General features: G+C 52.2%; 12 protein-coding genes across 12 annotated transcripts; 5 read left to right on the forward strand and 7 right to left on the reverse strand.

Annotated features, from left to right (window-relative positions):
• Positions 1-65: 65 nt before the first annotated feature.
• On the forward strand, positions 66-2150 carry SNOG_00837 (hypothetical protein; the record flags this gene model as incomplete). The annotated part of the gene is made up of 2 exons (XM_001791456.1): positions 66-90; positions 145-2150. 2 exons carry the CDS (start codon positions 66-68, stop codon positions 2148-2150), a joined length of 2031 nt encoding a protein of 676 aa, XP_001791508.1.
• A 307-nt stretch (positions 2151-2457) lies between these two features.
• Positions 2458-2818, forward strand: SNOG_00838 (hypothetical protein; the record flags this gene model as incomplete). The annotated part of the gene is made up of 2 exons (XM_001791457.1): positions 2458-2503; positions 2664-2818. The coding sequence occupies 2 exons, from the start codon at positions 2458-2460 to the stop codon at positions 2816-2818; spliced, it is 201 nt and encodes a 66-aa protein (XP_001791509.1).
• Positions 2819-3419: 601 nt separating this feature from the next.
• SNOG_00839 (hypothetical protein) lies at positions 3420-4355 on the forward strand (the record flags this gene model as incomplete). Its single annotated transcript, XM_001791458.1, has 1 exon — positions 3420-4355. The coding sequence occupies one exon, from the start codon at positions 3420-3422 to the stop codon at positions 4353-4355; it is 936 nt and encodes a 311-aa protein (XP_001791510.1).
• Positions 4356-4925: 570 nt separating this feature from the next.
• Positions 4926-5828, reverse strand: SNOG_00840 (hypothetical protein; the record flags this gene model as incomplete). Its single annotated transcript, XM_001791459.1, has 2 exons — positions 4926-5328; positions 5386-5828. 2 exons carry the CDS (start codon positions 5826-5828, stop codon positions 4926-4928), a joined length of 846 nt encoding a protein of 281 aa, XP_001791511.1.
• Positions 5829-6179: 351 nt separating this feature from the next.
• Positions 6180-8204, reverse strand: SNOG_00841 (hypothetical protein). Its single transcript, XM_001791460.1, has 3 exons — positions 7931-8204; positions 7725-7877; positions 6180-7655 (listed from the first exon to the last, which is right to left on the reverse strand). Exons 1-3 carry the CDS (start codon positions 8181-8183, stop codon positions 6409-6411), a joined length of 1653 nt encoding a protein of 550 aa, XP_001791512.1. The 5' UTR covers positions 8184-8204; the 3' UTR covers positions 6180-6408.
• Positions 8205-8713: 509 nt separating this feature from the next.
• Positions 8714-10354, reverse strand: SNOG_00842 (hypothetical protein; the record flags this gene model as incomplete). The annotated part of the gene is made up of 3 exons (XM_001791461.1): positions 8714-10102; positions 10156-10287; positions 10334-10354. 3 exons carry the CDS (start codon positions 10352-10354, stop codon positions 8714-8716), a joined length of 1542 nt encoding a protein of 513 aa, XP_001791513.1.
• A 706-nt stretch (positions 10355-11060) lies between these two features.
• SNOG_00843 (hypothetical protein) lies at positions 11061-11618 on the forward strand (the record flags this gene model as incomplete). The annotated part of the gene is made up of 2 exons (XM_001791462.1): positions 11061-11441; positions 11502-11618. 2 exons carry the CDS (start codon positions 11061-11063, stop codon positions 11616-11618), a joined length of 498 nt encoding a protein of 165 aa, XP_001791514.1.
• Positions 11619-12019: 401 nt separating this feature from the next.
• Positions 12020-12526, forward strand: SNOG_00844 (hypothetical protein; the record flags this gene model as incomplete). Its single annotated transcript, XM_001791463.1, has 2 exons — positions 12020-12347; positions 12372-12526. 2 exons carry the CDS (start codon positions 12020-12022, stop codon positions 12524-12526), a joined length of 483 nt encoding a protein of 160 aa, XP_001791515.1.
• Positions 12527-12713: 187 nt separating this feature from the next.
• Positions 12714-13743, reverse strand: SNOG_00845 (hypothetical protein; the record flags this gene model as incomplete). The annotated part of the gene is made up of 3 exons (XM_001791464.1): positions 12714-13164; positions 13218-13509; positions 13548-13743. The coding sequence occupies 3 exons, from the start codon at positions 13741-13743 to the stop codon at positions 12714-12716; spliced, it is 939 nt and encodes a 312-aa protein (XP_001791516.1).
• Positions 13744-13978: 235 nt separating this feature from the next.
• SNOG_00846 (hypothetical protein) lies at positions 13979-14189 on the reverse strand (the record flags this gene model as incomplete). The annotated part of the gene is made up of 2 exons (XM_001791465.1): positions 13979-14047; positions 14145-14189. The coding sequence occupies 2 exons, from the start codon at positions 14187-14189 to the stop codon at positions 13979-13981; spliced, it is 114 nt and encodes a 37-aa protein (XP_001791517.1).
• A 660-nt stretch (positions 14190-14849) lies between these two features.
• Positions 14850-16655, reverse strand: SNOG_00847 (hypothetical protein; the record flags this gene model as incomplete). Its single annotated transcript, XM_001791466.1, has 2 exons — positions 14850-15616; positions 15719-16655. The coding sequence occupies 2 exons, from the start codon at positions 16653-16655 to the stop codon at positions 14850-14852; spliced, it is 1704 nt and encodes a 567-aa protein (XP_001791518.1).
• Positions 16656-17092: 437 nt separating this feature from the next.
• Positions 17093-17787, reverse strand: SNOG_00848 (hypothetical protein). The gene is made up of 3 exons (XM_001791467.1): positions 17661-17787; positions 17322-17613; positions 17093-17269 (listed from the first exon to the last, which is right to left on the reverse strand). The coding sequence occupies exons 1-3, from the start codon at positions 17718-17720 to the stop codon at positions 17217-17219; spliced, it is 405 nt and encodes a 134-aa protein (XP_001791519.1). The 5' UTR covers positions 17721-17787; the 3' UTR covers positions 17093-17216.
• Positions 17788-18629: the final 842 nt, after the last annotated feature.

An 18629-nucleotide genomic window follows, 5' to 3' on the forward strand; every position in this document is an offset into this window, starting at 1 on the left:
TTTTGTGCTGCCAAAAGTTCGCCCAGAACAGCATTTCAGTGTCCTGAAGCTAACCAGCCCTCACAATGGCCGGACGTTCCAAAAAGAAGGGTGCGTGTATATCTGAGCCATGGCAACACACAGTATACTAACACAGCGTTGCAGGCACTTCTGGTGCAGCCAAAAATTACATCACTCGTACTCGCGCGGTGAAGAAGCTTCAGATTTCTCTACCAGACTTCAGACGGCTATGCATCTTCAAGGGTATCTACCCGCGTGAGCCACGCAACAAGAAAAAGGTCTCCAAGGGTTCTACTGCCCAGACCACTTTCTACTACACCAAGGACATCCAATACCTTTTGCACGAGCCGCTCCTCGCAAAGTTCCGCGAGCACAAGTCTGTCGCAAAGAAGATTGGCCGCGCTCTTGGTCGTGGCGAGGCTGGAGATGCTGCGCGCCTGGAAAAGAACCTTATGCCCAAGGTCAAGCTGGACCACATCATCAAGGAACGCTACCCAACTTTTGTCGACGCTCTCCGCGACCTCGACGATGCCCTGTCTATGCTCTTCCTGTTCGCCAACCTCCCATCCAGCGACCACATTCCCGCAAAGACGATCGCCCTCTGCCAGCGACTGACGCGCGAGTTTGAGCACTATGTCATCACCTCGCATGCCCTGCGCAAGTCCTTCCTCTCCATCAAGGGTATCTACTACCAGGCCACCATACAAGGACAGGATATCCTGTGGCTCGTACCCTACCGCTTCGTCCAGCGCACCGGCGGAGATATCGACTTCAGGATCATGGGCACCTTCGTTGAGTTCTACACTACGCTGCTAGGCTTTGTCAACTACCGCCTATACACCTCAGTCGGCCTCGTATACCCTCCCAAGTTCAACGCCAAGAGCGACGAGCAGGGCGGTGAGCTGGCCGCCTTCCAGCTAGAGGGCAAGGCCAACGCTACGAATGGCGCATCCAACGACCACGATGACGACGTCGAGATCAACCCCGAGGCGCAGGCCAAGGCTGATAAGATCGCCGCCATGGCCGATGATGAGGATGAGCAGGAGGTAGAGATGGCAGAGGCCGATGCCGAGGACGATGACGAGGAGGAGAACACCGAGGGTATCGATAAGTTTGAGCCTACAGCACCCGATGCCGACATCCTACCGCAGCCCCAAGCAAGCAGTGCCGAGATTGCTTCTCTGTTTGCGCCTTTCACATTCTACCTTGCTCGTGAGGTACCAAGAGCATCACTTGAATTCATTCTGAAGGCTTTCGGTTGCAAGCGCGTTGGCTGGGACAGCATACTTGGAGATGGTGCATTCACAACGAACGAGTCTGACCCCAACATCACACATCAGATTGTCGACCGACCGCCTCTAGCTAACGGAGCTTCAGCTGCTGGCGCCGAAGACGCTGCTACCCCTCAGGTACAGTGGCCACATTCAACAAAGCCAGGCCGCACCTACGTCCAGCCACAGTGGGTATGGGACTGCATCAACCAGGGCAAGCTATTGCGACCTGACCTGTACGCGCCGGGTGCAGAGCTGCCACCTCACCTGAGCCCATGGGTCAAGCCCAAGAAGGGCGAGTACGACCCCAACCTGCCGCTCGCGGCGCAACAACCAGATGGCGAAGCCGAGGCATTCGAGGACTTGGCAGATGAAGACGAGGACGCGTTCGAGGTTGATGATGATGAAGACATGGACGCTGTCGCTGATCGGGAAGGTTCTGTGGAGGTCGGCGAAGGCATGGACGTTGCGGACAGCGACGATGATGACGAGGACGACAGCGAATCAGATGCCGAGGGCGGTGCTGATGGCTTTGCTGGCTTTGACGACGAGTCTGAAGCTGAGTCCGATATCTCAGAGGGTGAAGCTGCACGTCTCCAGCACCAGCGCGAACTCGAGGCCGAAGCCACCGGCAAGAAGCTCGATGTCAAAGCGCCCACCAAGAAGGAGCAGAATGCAGCGATTCGCAAGAAGTTCGACAAGAAGAAGCGCGCAGAGGAGGAAGAGCGCGACAGGCAGAAGATGATGCTGTCCAACAAGAAGCGCAAGCTCCTTAAGCGCATCGAATACGGCGAGAACAAGCGCGATACTGAGTCTGAGAATCTCCGTAGGAAGCGCACCAGGCTCGAAAAGGCAAAGGCGGCCGCAGAGCGCGCATAAAAAATGGGTAGCATGGCGTTCAGGTTGACTGGCGTTGAGGTAGCTGGACGACTACCGAGGTGTCATGGGCAATTTGTCTGATAGCTTCTAGTTGTGTTATATTTGCTTGTAAAATGGCATTTTCATGGAATTTACCAAAAGATCACACAGTTATGCGCATGTAAAATATGCGCATGTGGGGTTGTGATGGCCAGTTGCTCATCCGATAGCCTAAAGGTATACACAACATCAAGGTGCCAGTCACTTGTCGTCTGATCATGTTTATCATCCAATGCCCTGAAGGCATACACGGTCTCGTATACCTACAATGAACGTGATGGTCGTGTCGCTGCTCCACACGAGAAGGGCGGCAGGTACGAGGGGCGGTCTCGCTTATTGTGGCGCAGGCACGTTCTGACCCATAGGTTCACATACCATGAGTCAATGGGCTACTTGCTGCATGATATATTAGATGTCGATGCCGTAACGAGTCGCTTTCAATTCCACAGTACACAACATCTGAACTAGTAACAGCAAGACCAAATCATACACCTTTCGATCCTCGCGCAACCACATCACAACTGAAATCCTGTCGAATCAGTCTTTCGCAGTCATCAGTATTTCCACATTTTACATCGATGACCTTCTGGTTTCGTTTCCAGTTCTTCCGAACTCGTCCCATGACCTAAGCCTCTTGGTACCATCGTTGGCGACCTATAGTTCCAAGATACATACCAACGACCTAACCACAGTTCCCATCGTCAGAGCGTGGAATGTTAATATACCACAGCACAATAAATCAGCAGAAATGACATAAACGCATTTGCCCCTCATATTCGGGATGCCATCCCTGAACGTCTCACGAACGATGCCCGAACGGTAGCGCGCCGAGCCGATGCCGACCTAGACGACGGTAAAAAAACTGCACACTACGAATTTTTCTGCATCGCAGACTTCACTTTCCGTAGACATACGCACGCCTGAAGGTACTTGATCTTCCATATGAGGTCCAAGGTCATGCTAACGCCCAAACGAGCCCTGTGGCTTACCGCATTGACTTCTGTGTCCGAGGCAGACGGCATCACGTGATCTCGCGTTCACTCGCGCTTCCAAAGTTCTGCTATTGTCCACGAGTGATTGGCAACATCAAGCACCCGCTTATGGTCACCCACCAGCTTTCAAGATCTGGTTTCTGAGAGTGTATAACTTGATCTTCCTCAACTATCGATCCTTTACGCTCCAATCCCGGAACACGACCAGGAGTCAACAATCCTCCCTCTCCGCTTCAATATGACTTCTGCGATGCGCGAACTCCTCCACAGCCTTCCACCCGAGTTGCGAAATGAGATATATAACTACCTGTCTGCTCCTGACGCTAAGACTCCCCCTCTCACTTTTGGCCTTCCACTCAAGCTCAAGACGTTCGAATGCAAGCACACCACAATCCAAATATGCCCAGTGCACTATGGCTCCACCGGGCTCTTATCTCTCCAGCCGTACCGATTTCAAGAAGCTAGCGAATACAACTCCTGGCTGCTCAACAACGCAATAGAGCTCAAGATTGGAGTCGCTTTCAAGGGCCGAGTCAACAACTTCGTACAGCAAGACTGGGACAAAAAATTGGAGTCACATCTTCGCAAGTTAGCAAAGCAGTATCCATGGCTGAAGAAGGTAGCCAGATATGATGTGCAGGTCCTTTGGAATCCGATCGATGGTGTTTTGAAGAGCAGGAAGAGCAGGAGAACAGCTGGGCAGATCGTGAGGAACATGACGGCAACGCTCACGTCACTTCCACATCGAGACGAAAAGACAAAAAGAGGAGAACTGAAGCTGAAGCTATGTCTCGATCATAGCTTCGCAACGTGGAGTGTAACTTCAGCGACGATGTTTGGCTTCGAGCACGTCCTTTCGCCGCCTGCAGATACCTTGGCAGACTTCAAGCGACAGACACGAGAAGTGTGGAAGGAAGCGAAGAAGCCAGCGGAAATGAAGACGAGATCCCGCCTCCTACTGATCCCGTCTGCAAAGCCAGAGCAAAGAGGTGTGATTGAAGCCGGCCGAGATCTTGTGAAGTGGACGGTGGGCACCGAAGGCGTTTTGCTGATGAAGAAGCACTTGTTGAATGGGAGAGTGATTCGATATGAAGCTGGATTTGAGGAGGAGAAGGGTTCGCCTGTAGATCATGTCGCATTGTCGTTGTTGGGAGAGTGCTTGAGCTACCGGTGATGGTGACGAGAGCTCATCAGCCGTAGAGCAATTGCTGTTCCCATCCTGTATATAACCTGACGGCCGACAGAAAACCTAGCCATATATGCAATATTCGAAAGATATGCCCAATATCTTGTTGCTGTGTTTTACCCAATCGTTGGCAGATACTGTGAAAGGACCTAAGGCAACCATGGAAAGACCTATGACATTTCTTCACAAGCGTCGCATTGCTTCATCGCCCCTTCCTATGAAACACTCCCCGTCACTCGCCGCCGACCTGTTCACCACCTTATTCACCCCGTCGCTCTCAACTTCCTGTTTGAATTGGCACCCAATATCTTGTAACGCAACTGTTCGAGTTGACATGGACGCATTCCCCAATTTCGATGTCGACTGGCACTCACAGAATGCCTCTATGCGCGCTGCGGAATCCCCACATTGAGCATATTGCCGCTGGACTCGAAGGTCCGTCCGCCAGAGACAACCAGTCGGCGCCCAAAGAGCTGATAGAGAAGTGTTCTCTTCGTCAACCCAACCGTCTTCCTCATGCCCTATTGTCTCCGACACTGAACTTCTACTATCTACCATCTACGGCAATCGGACCAAATTTGCTCTATCACGCACATCACTATCCCTCGCCGACTGCAGTCGCGTAGGCCACGCTGGTAACTCATTACGAGCATTGCTGTCGCTCTCGTATACACTAGTGACTCCATCTTTCTGAACCCGGTGTACACGCGACCTCTTCTTTCTCATGACGATGAACCAGAGACCAATTGCAACGATGGTAACGAACGCAAGAACTCCTATGGCTATGCCAGCTTTCGCGCCACTGGGAAACATTTGCTGCGCTGAAGGGCTCGACAGTGCCGGCGAAGCAAACGCAGACGTAGACATAGTCGAAGTTGAAGTCGAACTTGCAGTTGAAATTAACTCCATCCCATCCACTTGTCTGAGCATGTCCTCCGTGATCGGGCTACTTTCCGGCTCGCTGCGACGCATCAGATAAATCTCGAAATTATCACTCCCACCACGTGTAGAAGCTTACCCTGGATCGCGACGGTTCACACTCCATATCTCACCGTCCGTGTTGTCCTCGCGCTGCATCACCGGCGTCCTGTCATTCCGCAACGCAAACACCATCTTCTCCACCGCCCCATTTCTCAACTTCCGACCTCCCAGTACCAGATCTATCGTCCACTGCTGACTCACGCTCCCACTGCGCGCATACATTTTCGGGCTCGTCTCTTTGCCCGACTCAAACCCCAGCTGCCAACCTGCACCATAGTCGCGATTGCGTATGTAATACCGCCCAGACTGGAAGAAGAGCTGCCAGTTTTCCGACCCGACTTGTTTGTATCTCGTCATGACGATTGTTTCGTTTCCTGGGACAGAGCTGCCGAAGCTGAGAGCCATGCCTGAGAGATTGGCATTGCTCAATGTGTAATACACTCCCGGCTCGAAATGTGTGGCGTCGGAGCGACGGGACATGGTACGTGTGGATAGTGTGTGGTGGATGCGAGTGCGGCGTAGGTTTTGAGGTGTAATGATTAAAAGGAGGAGTAAGGCCTGCACCTCATTGATGCAAAAAAGGGTTTCTCTCAGCCGCCCCCACAATTCGACACAATACAACTTCGCCCCCATCCTCTTCGTCCTCGCTAGAAAGCGCCCCAGCGGATGACCGCGCATATCAGCACATTCCCTTATGGCTGTGTGCTCATGTGACATGTCCGAGCCACTAAGGCTGATGTTTGTAGTACCCCTACGTCCCCAAATACTCGAACCACAAAGCTTAGCTTCCTGTATTTAGGGTACATCATCCAAGGCTGAAAGTCACTTGGTAAAGATCGATGCAACATCCCTGATTAATATATTTTCGATGCAGGGGCTGTTCTTCTCTACATATAGCTGACTCTACCCATCATCACATCAATGCTTACCACCAGAATTAGTCTCAGCACCTCGCCTCGACCGCATTCTCAGCCTTGTCTCTCTCCCCAACATTCGCCACCTAGGCCCAAGCGCTCGCCTCGACATATTCCCATCATTGTCTCTCTCCAACATCAGCCACCTAAGCCCAAGCGCCCACAAGGCTCATCAAGAACGCTCCAACGAATACCAGAAGACAAGCTACAACTCTCTTCTTGCCCCTCAATACCTGCCAGCTCTGGTCGCTCAAGAAGTCTTCCGACATGAGCTCTACCAGAGAAGCAAATACTAGAAAACCCGCGGACACCGCGTTCATGATACCGACAACGAGAAGCCCAACCTCGGAGTTAGGGCTATACAGCGTATGCGTCGCGATTCCGATTGCCATGCCTCCAGGCGTGGTCAAGCCGTATGCGATGGCCATGAGCCAGGGTTGCAGGGCCCGAGCGGGCCACTTGATGTCAGCGATACGAACTCCGAGCGCGAGGCCTTCAAATGTCTGGTGGAAGACGATCGCGATCAGGAGGACAATGAAGTCGTTTCCAACAGCCACAGCGAGCGACATGCCAATGAAAATACTGTGAAAGAGGATTCCCATCTCGAGCAGAAAACACTGCATGATAGCCTTCTTGTGAATTTGTTCTGGGGTCAAGACATGACTGTGCTTATTGTTCTCAACGTCGTCTTCGATAGCGCTTTCGTGCGACTCGTGCTTGGGATTGTCCCCCGGGGTGTCCGATGTGTCCGATAGAGATTCGATGGCATCAAGGCGCTGGTTTTCTTCACGGTAGCGCGAGAGAGTGCGACTAATGCTGGTATTTCTGCCACGCAGACTTCCAATCTCGCGGACTTGCATGCTGCCTTCCGAGTAGGTTCTACGCATCATTGGTTCCGGAGTGGTGCCAGTGGTTGCTTCAATCGTCTCTAGATCCTGATCTTTCTCGTTCCTGGTCGTCTTCACTGGACGCGATACTGCAGCAACCCCTTCATTACCACCACACACATGCTGCGCTGGCGAGAATACCATTTCGATAATCGTGACGAAGAAAATACTAGCCAGCATAATCGCTCCGGGCATAGCTGGATAGCCATCGGTCCAAAAGTGTGATAGGCATGGGTTGCTGAGCGACAGAAACGCTGTAGGAAGTAGATGTACAAAGGCTGTCGCGATTAGAACTCCAGTACCGAAGTGCTTGGCACCGAACAAGAAAGACGGTGGAATTCGAAGTCGCGGAAATTTAGTAACGAGCAAGGGGAAACCGCAGCCAGTGGAAGAAACAAAGAAAATAATGAAGAGACCAGCAACGTGAAGTCCGAGGTCGTAATTGGGTTGCGCACGGCCAGATTCACAAGTATCTCGTCGGGAAAAGCGGTGAACAGCCGAGTGACCTATACATTATAAGCTCAAGCACGCGGAACTGTCAGACTGCTGTATTGCAGACTCTGATGATATCTTACTCTTGTTGCTAAAGTCGAATGTAGGCATGTTTCTGCCGATGGAAGAAAGCACGACTGAAGATGCCAAGACAGACAATACCCAGATTGCCCAACTCTTAACAGATCCAGTGCGGTGCTCATTACTCACGGGTGTGGTTGTTCGGGTGCAAGGTCCTGGCCAACGTTAGCATGCGGTACTCAGTCGTCGCTTCGCAAATTCGCATCACCTTTTGGGGACCCTTTGACACCCTGCCCAACCACGAGCGGCGCCTTCTCGATCTCTTTGAGGTTCCTGTCATTCAACTCTAGGTGCCGCAAACTTCGTGATCCGTGGCAGAGCCGATCTGCATCGCCCAGCTCCCTGCTATTCGCAATGCCGTTCAGATCTTCGCATGTCGTCAAATCCGCGGCAAACCTTGGAGGGTTCTGGTTCCATCCTGGGTTCTCCAGCACGTCATCGTTCCTTGAAGGGCAGTTCATTGTGGTGGTTTGTCAATGTTTCTGCAGTATCAAAAAGACGTTAGAGAAGGCGGGAGTGGTGTGGAGAAGTGTGAATAAAATGTCAAGAGAGATGACGCGGAGAGTGGTCAAGTCGGATCATCCCGTGTGGATCGAAAGAGCCATGTTCGGCTATGAGGATGCCGGGCGTGCACACATGTGCATGCAGCCAACCGCCGAGCCGCTAGCAAACGCTAACCTCAGAATGTTACGAGAACAAGACGGGTCTGGCCTGGCGCCGCGGTGCGCTTTTCCTACTCCACGAGAACAGCGCCATGATAGTGTTTGACATATACCGCGTTCCGGCGATCGGGTGCCGAACAGGTTGCCAGCTGGCAGTGGCATTACCGTTCTTCGTGGATTGTGCTACGCAGCTCCTGAACCGTCTCGCGCTGAGCACCTGGGCAGATTTACTTCAAACAGTGTACAAATGCAGGAATCTGTATATCGATGGATTCAAATGGATTCAGCGCGTGTTGAAGCGCAAATACTATGGGTATCGTTAAAGATGTTCAATTCTTCGTTTCAGTCTCCAAAACCTCAAGTGCACCGCCAACCAGATGCAGGCTTCCCGTGACCAAGACCATCACTTCCGCGTCAGCACCGGCGTCAGCGGCCCATGCGCGTGCCACGGTTCGCGCAGTTCCGACCGCGTCTTCAATGGTCTTCAGCACGTGCACCTCTGCTAAGCTATCGATATCTGACCATGTGTGTGCCAGCGCTTTTTGCACAGCAAGAGTGTCAACATCTTGCTGATTCGTGTTTATTGAAACAAGATCAGGCTTGTATCCCTCACTGAAGGTCTGGTTGGTGGTGAATATGACGTGTGTAAACGGTGACGTTGAGCCAGACGTGATGCCGCTCTGCAATGCGGTATACAATGCTTTGGCAAGTGCGTTCGCGTCTCTCGTCTGTTGGTTGAATATGAGAATGCGAGGCACGCGGGACTGTGCTGGGGCAATGGCAGTAGCAGATGCGATCTGCTCCGCGAACCATCGCCCGGTGACTTCTATGCTCTCTAGCGTATGACCTCCATCGATGTGCCACGCTACATTCTTCTCGCGCCGGATCTCACATCTTCCTGCCCAGCGCACCTCTTCCAAACCGCGAACAAATTTTGGTGGAAGGTCGATGTGTGCAGAAACGGTAGGGTCAGGTACTGAAGAGTGACCAAGCGCTCGCAAGTGCGCCGCGGCCGCCGCAATAGCGACGGATGCGTTCACTTTTTGGAACTCTGCCGATAAACCAAGTTTGACTTTGTTGTTCGCAAGTGAAGGATGAATGCCGATGGTGTGGAGGCGAACATCCTTCTCGGCTGCACGTTCTTGCAAGACTGTCATTGCCTCCTCTTTTTGTGGCGCGGTGAAGGCAATACTGCCTGTCTTGAAGATTCCAGCTTTGTGCCATGCGATTTCTGGGAGCGTGGACCCTAGCATCGCAGTATGGTCAATGCCCAAGCTGGTCACTGCCGTTACAGTGGGTTTTGTAAGGATGTTCGTGCTATCAAACTCGCCACCAATGCCACACTCAATGACTGCTGAGTCCACGCCCTCCTTTAGGTATGCGTGCAAGGCCATAAGTGTTAAGTATCGGAAGTACACCGGCTTCGTTGGGACGTCTTGTGGAGTATCACCAGACTTTGCTGCCGCTTCCAGCTTGTCCCAGACCTCGAAGAAGTACTTTGCGAATAGTTCTTCTGAGATTGGTTCATTATTGATCTGTATGCGCTCGCGCACGAATCGTAGATGCGGGGACGTATAGAGTCCTATCTTGGAGGGCTGCTGGCGCGTGTCGGTGGATGGGATATATTGCGCGAGTATCGATGAGATGAAGGCGCTTGTTGAACCTTTCCCTTTGGTCCCTGCAATGTGTATGGGCTTCAGCCTGTCGAAATCCGAGGGCTGCGAAGACCGTCAGCTATCGTCCCATTACGAGAACGCTGGCAGCCGCACACCTCGTACCCAATCTTATGACACCATTCGATCATCTCAGGAATCGCCTGCTTATTCATCCCACGTCCAGACTTTCGAATCGCGTCTACAATGGAGAAGTTCGACTGCAGCGTGTTCAACGCAGCCACCGCGGCCTGGACGAGTAAGCTCAGTCATTGCATTTCCTACACCAAAACCTACCGCATAGTCGCGCTTCTCCATATTGGAAGCGCTATGGTATGAGCGGACAGTCGGTGCAGTACGCCAGCAACACCAGCTTCTCCGGGCTACAAACATGAGGGCATCTTGGCTGATGTTTGATGGTTTTCTCGTAAATTTTAATTAGATACTCCGCCGATAGCCGATGACGCACCTGGTGCACGGACGAGCTGACTTGTTACCCACGAAGGGCTCTTTCATCCCTTCGCGCACCAACCCCTCCAGCTCCATCCCACAACGGGATGTCCAGACCCAGCCGTTATCAGCGAGTCATTTGGCCGTTGCGTGCGACTACGGGACCTTGAAGGATACTTCCACAAGCTCGGTTCGTGGTTGTACCGATGCCCTAGTGTTCGCGATAGACAGGCTTCACGCTGCACGGTCTAGCCTTCAATAGCTGACATACTTCTTGTTCGGATGTCGCAGACCGGGCCTACGCTTTTTCTGGGAGGTAAACTTGTTTGATCGACCGCCGCGTAGCAGAGGTGTCCTTCTCTGGCCGCAACCGCTTAGCGCAAAACACTGGGGTTTGAGGTTCCGCCATACAGACATACGCCATACACCCCGGGCTGTCGTTCAATGTCTTCGACACCTGTTGGCAAACGGTTCATGCGTGAGATGTTCCAGAAAACGGATGCACTTTGGAGGCCAAGCGTCCCACTTCTTGCCTTGTTGCCAGGTCGGCTTTAAGGCATACTTCACCCTAAACATGGACCACATGTCAACGCAACTTGCGCTCCCAGCCAGGTTCATTCTGGCAGGTGGTGCGATCTCGCATAGATGCTGCTCGATGCTTGCTAAGTCGCAGTTCTCCGACGCATTGAGTGCTTTCATACTTTCATGGCGGACTTCGACTGTGTGGTTTCTTGGAGACTGGGCAAAGCCGTGTCTGGCATCCCTTGTCACCACAATTCTCTTGCCTATGTCGTATGCGCAACCCTCTGCCGCGGGTCACATCGTATCCGACGCGCAGAACGGCGTACCTGTCGATCTTGAACGGTGCACCCACACTGTGCCCGTCCACATACATGGGGATAGCCCTGCTAAAGACAGCTTGGCAAGATCAGTTACACCATACTGGCTAGAGTGCGTACATAGTTCCGTCCCGGCTGAGCAGAAGTTATGCTACAAGTTACAAAAGGTAAGCTAGTACGCGACCAAAGGGGTTGCACCATCAACCGACCCACTGTTTCAAGACTCGCATCACATCCCTGTCACACGTATCGGACCGCTACTCTGGCCCATATACTCCCGTCTGTCGTGTTGATTGAGAGGTTTGGCCATTCTCCTCGTTTCTACCTCCAGCTACCTTTCACATGGCTGATTGCTTCTGAGAGCCAGGGTGGCTCTCTCTTCCGCTATGGAACTAGCCACCACCGACACGCAGCCCTTTCACAAATGTTTATTCATCACCACAAAGGGAGCGAAAACGGATCATTGTCTCAGCTCCATTGTCATATTGGCCCCAAGAGGTGAGTTAGATGGTCACCAGACCACTTTGTGGAATCCTTTGTTACCAGAGCTGATGATACAAAAGGAAACGCTGCGCGACCATAACTTTCTGGCCTTGTCTATAGAACCTCTTTCATTCACACAAGCTCTGGCAGTTTCAGAAACACGATCTACTGGACACGCTTAATATATAATTTTCGAGCAACGAATCCTACGATGATCTCAACCCTTTACGTCATCATCATTGCGCTTTTGTCTATGGTCGCAGCGCGACCGAACCTTCAACGTCGCGGACTCCCAGGCGCGGTGTACTATTGCGATGGAGAGAACTTCTCGGGAAAACATTGCACATGGCTAGAACCAAACGAAGTCTGCCATCAACTAGAACCCGGATTCATCAAGTCTTTGGGTCCTGATCCTGACGGTACCTGCACTCTCTTTAAGGATGCCAAATGTACTGCTGGCCAAGAACTGATGACTGTGCGCTTTCCGGGCAAGGGTTCTGGACTTCCCGATAGTGTCGCTTTCAAGTGCTCGCCAAACAGTAATTCTAGGCGGGAAGGGACAGTAGAGCTGGCAGCCAAGACGCTGGATCTGGACGACAGACTTGCTGGTGGTGTTGGTAGTATGGAGCGAGTAGAGCATCTTGCGGAGATTGTACGCATGGAGGAAGATGGCTTCAGCGAAGGTCTCATTGGCTTGAAGAAGAAAGTCTACTACTAAAGTCTTTTCTCGTCACCCAGCTTTCTATTCTCCGGTGGGTAGTGCGTATCGCACATTGTACATCTATGGTTTTAGTCGAAGTTATTTTTTTTTACGAATTCAAATTGGTTCTAACATTACAACATTAACGTCTCCTAATAAGCATACCGCTGGAAACAAGAAGAAAACATTACCCTCACACTTCCGCTTAGCTCCTGGTCAGATACACCTCATCGATATACGCCTCCTTTACCCCCAACGACCCAGAAAACGTCGCTTCCATAATCACCACAGCCGCAACTGGCACTTGTCCCGCTGGCACACTTAAACTCGCAACGCTTCCCGCAGCCGCATACGTCAAACCCCCCGTCACCTGCCCTCCCGCCATCTGCACAAGCGCGCCGCTTCCCACCTGAACACTCCCAATCACACTGATCGAGCCTGTGGCAGTCGACTGGCGCGAGTTAAAACTCATAGAATATGTCGAGCCCGGGCACAGTGAGATTGGCTGTACGATGCGCTGGGGCAGATTCGGATTCGCGGAATCGATGGTGAATTTGTACGCAAAGCTTGAGAGCCCGGAACCGCCGTTGATGCGGCCGCTCGTTACAGTGCCCGCTGAGAGTTGGATCCAGGGGGAAAGACTGGAGGGCTCGAAGCTGGGGATGTGGTTAGTTAGGACTGGAATGGAACGGGCTGGGAATGTACGTACCTGGGGTTTCCGACGGCTTGGTTGGTTGGGCAGGTGTATGTGCTTGTTACAGTTGTGGTTGTGGTGGTTGTCAATGTAGTGGCGAGGGCGAGGAGGGCAGGGTTCGTGGTGAACGTCGTTGTAATGGTAGAAGTAATTGGCGCGGGAGTCACAGTGGACGTCACCGGTGCTGGAGTAACGGTAGACGTAACTGACGCAGGCGTAATTGTAGTAACTCCGTTGAGAGTGGAGGTTGTTGTTACGGTTGCTGGGTACTTGGTCAGCGAGTCTTCGATGCGGAGGTACTTGGGCTCTGGGTGGAGCATGCATGAATTGAGGAAATTTACTCACCCGTAAAGGATTGTGTCACTGTGCTTGGCGAGGCTGAAGGAGTCAATGTACTTGTAACGGCGACTGTAACGACAGAGGCGGACAATGTCGTCGTCACGGCGACAGTGACAGTAGGCGCTGCCTGTGCTGATGAGCCGGGGAGAGTAACAGTGGCGGGTGTGAGTGTTGTTGTAACGGTAACTGACTGAGCGGCCATGGTGACCGTCGAGGCGCTGACAGTAGAAATAGAGGTGGTTATTACGAGCGACGTGATTGTACGCGTCGATGCTTCAGGAGTAATAGTTATAAACTCTGCATCGTAGCATGGTGTATCAGGAGAATTCGGAGGTTCATTACTATCGCATGCACCGTATCCAGGCTGGCATTGGTCAGTCCCACAATAGTCAGAACTTTGTCCACACCATCTAAGAAGAAGTAGTAAGTCAGCAGTGTCAGAGCACATCGTCAATGTCAAGCGTACCCATAAACAGAACAGCAAGTCGGTACGTCCTCAGTGAGTCCTTGACATGTCATATCGCCATTTTTGGGACCGCACGAGAAATTTGTTGATCTTGGCTTGGAGGGGGAACTTGTGGTATGAGGTTGTTGAGCACTGACTGTGGCCAGCAATGCGCTGAAGAGAATGAGAAAAGTGGCAACCATTGCGAATACTCCGAGTTGAGACTGCGTCAAGAGTGCTGCAGGGCAAAAGCCACATCAGGTATCCTGCGCGTTCTTGATATATTCACTGAGCGCGCAAGGGGTGCCATTGCATACCACAGGGGCCTTGTTTCGATCCGAAGTGACACTGTGTATTGGCTAATATCGACCTCCCAATCACACAGGCTTTCTCCAATTCCAAATGAACAAATCAAAGAATCAAGCAGAGGCCTTACGCGTGACATCACATCTATAAGTACTACCTTGGTAGTAAAGTAATTGACCTTGTTGTGGCCAACTACAGACAACAACACAGGTCATTGTTGAAACGATTACAATGGTGTCGCGCTTGTACGGCCTATCATACCAAACATGAGGATGTTCGCGTAGTACTCCTTACCCGGGACGCCGTGTAACCTTGGCGTCTGCGGGGAGATCTGGGAGCCTGAAAGGGCAGCACGAAGATTTGATAGGCAGCGACTATCGCGTACCCGTATTGATATTACCGATCGAACTATCTAGCCTATCTAGGTCACTGGAGGTCTATCCCGACGGAATGACCATCCGAAATTGCGACGGAAGGAACCCGCACCAGACATGATTGTATGCCATTTACGTCCTCGAAGAATGTGAGAAATTCTAGTCGCCATGCGTAGGTGGAAGTTATGTCCTTTTGAGGTGACATCTCTGCATGACTTGGACGGCCAGAGAAAGTATAGCACATGAATGGGCAGGCTCAGTGTCGGTGTCCATTCCCTCTAACATTGGCGGTGCGCGGCGAGTCTGTCTAGATGTTAGCAAGATCCTTGCGAAGATTTCACGCATTGGACAACGTACCCTCAGAGGCTTGAAGTTACGACCCTCAATCGCTGGGCGTTTGTTTGGGACCCCCGTCATATCTCCTCGCTTGCGCTTCTCACCCACCACAGTCGGAGCATTCTTGCGAATCTTGAGACGGCCATCGTAGTCGGACGAGAGGCGGCCCTTGGGTCTTGCCTTGGCGAAGCCCCCTTTACCTGTCTTCACCGTTCGCTTCGCCTCAGCCACCGTGCCGATAGCCTGCGCGTCGACAACCTCTTCCATATCAAGTATCACAGTCTTCTTCGTGGCTTGTTCGAGACTGACTGGGACGCGCTTCGTCGGGCGTGAAATCGAAGTTTTCGCTCCAACTCGCTTCGGTGGTACCATCGCACTAGATTTTCGAGCGGGTTTTCGAGCGGGTTTGTCGGTCGGGGAAGGCGGAGGAAGAACATCCTGCTTCGGAGTGGCAGCTGTGGCCTGGCTCACCCGCTGCACCTCTGCCTTTTTCGGAGGAGAAGGCTTCTTGATCTTCTCGTCGATATTGAGCGGCTTATCCTTTGACGCGCCTTTCGAAGCAGTGTTCCCCAGGGGCGCAGCACCCAGCGCGACAGCTCGTGCCGGGACAGCTGCTGTGACAGTGTCAAATCGGGACCGATTAACGGTGGAATCACTCGAATATGACAGTGCAATAAGAGCCTACGAACTGTCAGTAAACGGTCGTGACTTCAGACCAGTAGAGCTTACCTGTGCGTCGATGCGCTTGATCTTGGCAAGGTCAAAGCCCTCCCCAAACGACTTGAGCTTGTTGTGGTCCTTCTCCAGGGCCTCTCGCTGTGCTGCCAGGGTTCTCATGGCTTCTCGAAGAGCGTCTTCGACGGCTTCCTTGACCTTCTTGCCCTTCGTGTTGCTAATGATAGCGACAAATTTGTCGTAGTCAGTGCCGACTGCCATGAGGCGCTCCTTGATAGTCGCCGCAGCATCGGATTTGAGGCGTGCAAGTGACATGAGTGGTTCGTGCATTGAACTCTGCAGTTTTGCTGTACTCGCTGCTGCAGCCTCTCTGCCTGGCGTCGGGCCCTGTCTCGCGGATGTAGCGCTTCTCAGGGGCGTGATGTCTTTCGAGAGTGTAGACACCTCCTTCGCGGACTTGCTGGCATTCGCAGTAGTATCATCCTCCACGGCAGTGATCTGCTTGCTGTTCGTTGTAGATTCTGCTGTGATAATGGTCTCCTTCGCGATGGGGCCACTCTTCGTGACTGCGGCTTTGGCGGGAGTCTCTGAACGAGAGACAGGGGAGGACATGATCGAGGTCACATCCTTCGGTTGTCCAGGGGAAGTGGCTCTCAAAGGAGCGTCGGGCTCTCGAATAGGCGATGCGACTTCTCCAGGCGTGGATGGCTGAGCAGTAAAAGAAACAGCCTCGGACGGTTTATCGTATGCCTGGATGGTAGCTCCGGTGACCGACTTGAAGGAACCTGTAGGCAAAGGCATGTCCGTTTTGAATACAGAGGCAACCTTCGATGTAGTAGTAGCGTTCGGTGTAGTGGCCTGAGAAGTTTTGATCTTCTTGATACTGGCTGGCTTTTCCGGCAGTACTGGTAGTGCTGCGGGCGTATTTTTGTTGTCGTCGCCTAACTTTGCATTGGATAGTAAATTCGCAAAGTCCATGGTGATCGGAAGAGCGTTGAGACAGAGTGTGTGTACGTGCAAAGTAAGGGATTGTGCTACTCGTGACTTCCAAGTGGAGTCACAGTCGAGCGGTAGATTTTGACTGAATTCGCGATGGGTGTTTAGAAAATTTGGTTAGATTTAGACGGGCTGAGGAAACAGAGCCGTTAGGCTGTAAAGCACGTGTGGAGTTCAAGAAGTGAAAGTGAAAGTGAAAAGTGGAGCCCAATTGGGAACTGCTTGAATGCAAGACATTTGCCCTGGGAGTAGCGATCAGTGATAGGACAATAGATGGTGAATAAAGAATTAGCGCGGTCAAGGGAACCTCGTCATCTCTACATGCACAATGTATTGACGGAAGGGATGTTTGGGCACTAGGCCTTTAGAAACCTGACGGAGGATCAGCACAGATTACACGCCATAACATTCACTTCGAATTGATCCAGGTTCCCGTGCATTCATGTCATTCATATGGTGTTGGCCACCTTTTATTGTTCGTGCAATCGTCTATTTGGGTAGGCAAGATGATAGTCCCGTGGCGCAACTCCTTCACGCGCACACTTATAGCTCGTCCTTGCTGACACCGGCGATGGAGACCAATTCGGTCTCGAAGACTGTTGTGCATTAGATATCGATGACGTACGCATTGCGAGACTGTTCACATACTCAAGACGCTGTTGGCGGGAATTGGTCCAGCTCCCCTTGAGCCGTAAGCCCAGTCAGGCTGGATAGTGAGCTTCCTCTTCTCGCCAGGGCACATGTCGAGAAGTCCCTGGTCCCAGCCCTTGATGACCTGGCCCTGACCTACGGTGAAGTCCAAAGGCTGGCCGCGGTTGTATGAAGCGTCGAACTCGCTGCCGTCACTCTCGAGGGTGCCGCGGTAATGAACGCTGATCTGGTCGCCCGCAACGGTCTTGCGGTTGCACTCGACAGGCACGACAACTTCGGTCTTGAGGTGCTACGAGGATGTTAGCTAGTGTCGTATAGCGCTGGACGGGACCTTGCCTCATTGTTGATAACGGCAAACGCAGCCGGAACCAGGGCGAGAATAGTGGCGACCTTCATGTTGTTTTTATAAGCAGGCGATATGTGTTTGAGCTTGAGAGAGTGTATAAGGTACAGTCGAGTGTACAGTCGCCTCTTGAGGTGTCCTTTGTGGGGAAATCGCCAAGACCAAGATGTGGCCTAAATGCCCGCGGGCGATTTAAGTGGATTGCGGGCTGTGATTGGTTGCCATGTAAAAGTAGATTCCGACGTCACACCACGTCTTGACCTCCCTTCATCCCTCACTACGTGTCTTCCACCATGCCTTCGGAGACATGTGGAGGCCTTGTCTAGCTCCCTACGTCTTTTACTACATATCCTCTCTCGAATAGTCAATATATAGATTCGCATCGTCGTGCTTGTCGCAGATGGACTTTTCACAGTCCCTGTCTTTTCTACGTAGTGCATGCGTGGACTAATGTTACTCATTACAGAGAAGACGCAGGCGCAGGTCTACGATAGGCAGGTGAACGACCGTGCCCAATCGTATGTCATTGACGAGCTGGCTGCACAATGCGGATAATAGGAATTCCCTGCTGTGAAAGGCATTGCTCCATTACAATGTAGCTTACTCGCGCTACACCAGCAGCACAAAGGCTTCCGATAATAACTCTCCTCACCTAAACAGCACTCACGTTAAACCCAACATCAACTGCTTGACCCAACCTTTCTACTGATCTAAACTTCCCCGGAACACACCACATCGGTACCTAGATCATTAGCGTACTGAGTAACATCACTCACTATGTCTTTTAATGTTATGAACATGATCGGCGACATCAAAGCTCGAAAGCGGGTTGGCATAGTTCACGCACCCGCTCACACGCCTCGTGAGCAGCGCATGTACGATAGCAAAGACGGTGCCACAATGGGCCAGCACATCGATGAATTCGACAACTACAGGGACGACCTAGGTCGTTCATTCGGTGG

This window comes from Parastagonospora nodorum (genome assembly GCF_000146915.1).
Source record: "Parastagonospora nodorum SN15 chromosome Unknown scaffold_1, whole genome shotgun sequence".
Classification (NCBI taxonomy): Eukaryota; Fungi; Ascomycota; class Dothideomycetes; order Pleosporales; family Phaeosphaeriaceae; genus Parastagonospora; species Parastagonospora nodorum.

Bases quoted from the DNA above. Each gene is read 5' to 3' on its own strand.
- SNOG_00841 (XM_001791460.1), bottom strand. From the start codon at position 8,183: ATGAACTGCCCTTCAAGGAACGATGACGTGCTGGAGAACCCAGGATGG. The intron at 7,878-7,930 runs GTGATGCGAATT...AACGTTGGCCAG, and splicing joins TGTCAAAGGGTCCCCAAAAG to GACCTTGCACCCGAACAACC. The intron at 7,656-7,724 runs GTAAGATATCAT...TATAATGTATAG, and splicing joins ATTCGACTTTAGCAACAAGA to GTCACTCGGCTGTTCACCGC.
- SNOG_00848 (XM_001791467.1), bottom strand. From the start codon at position 17,720: ATGAAGGTCGCCACTATTCTCGCCCTGGTTCCGGCTGCGTTTGCCGTT. The intron at 17,614-17,660 runs GCAAGGTCCCGT...ACATCCTCGTAG, and splicing joins TTGCCGTTATCAACAATGAG to CACCTCAAGACCGAAGTTGT. The intron at 17,270-17,321 runs GTATGTGAACAG...AATGCACAACAG, and splicing joins TCCCGCCAACAGCGTCTTGA to TCTTCGAGACCGAATTGGTC.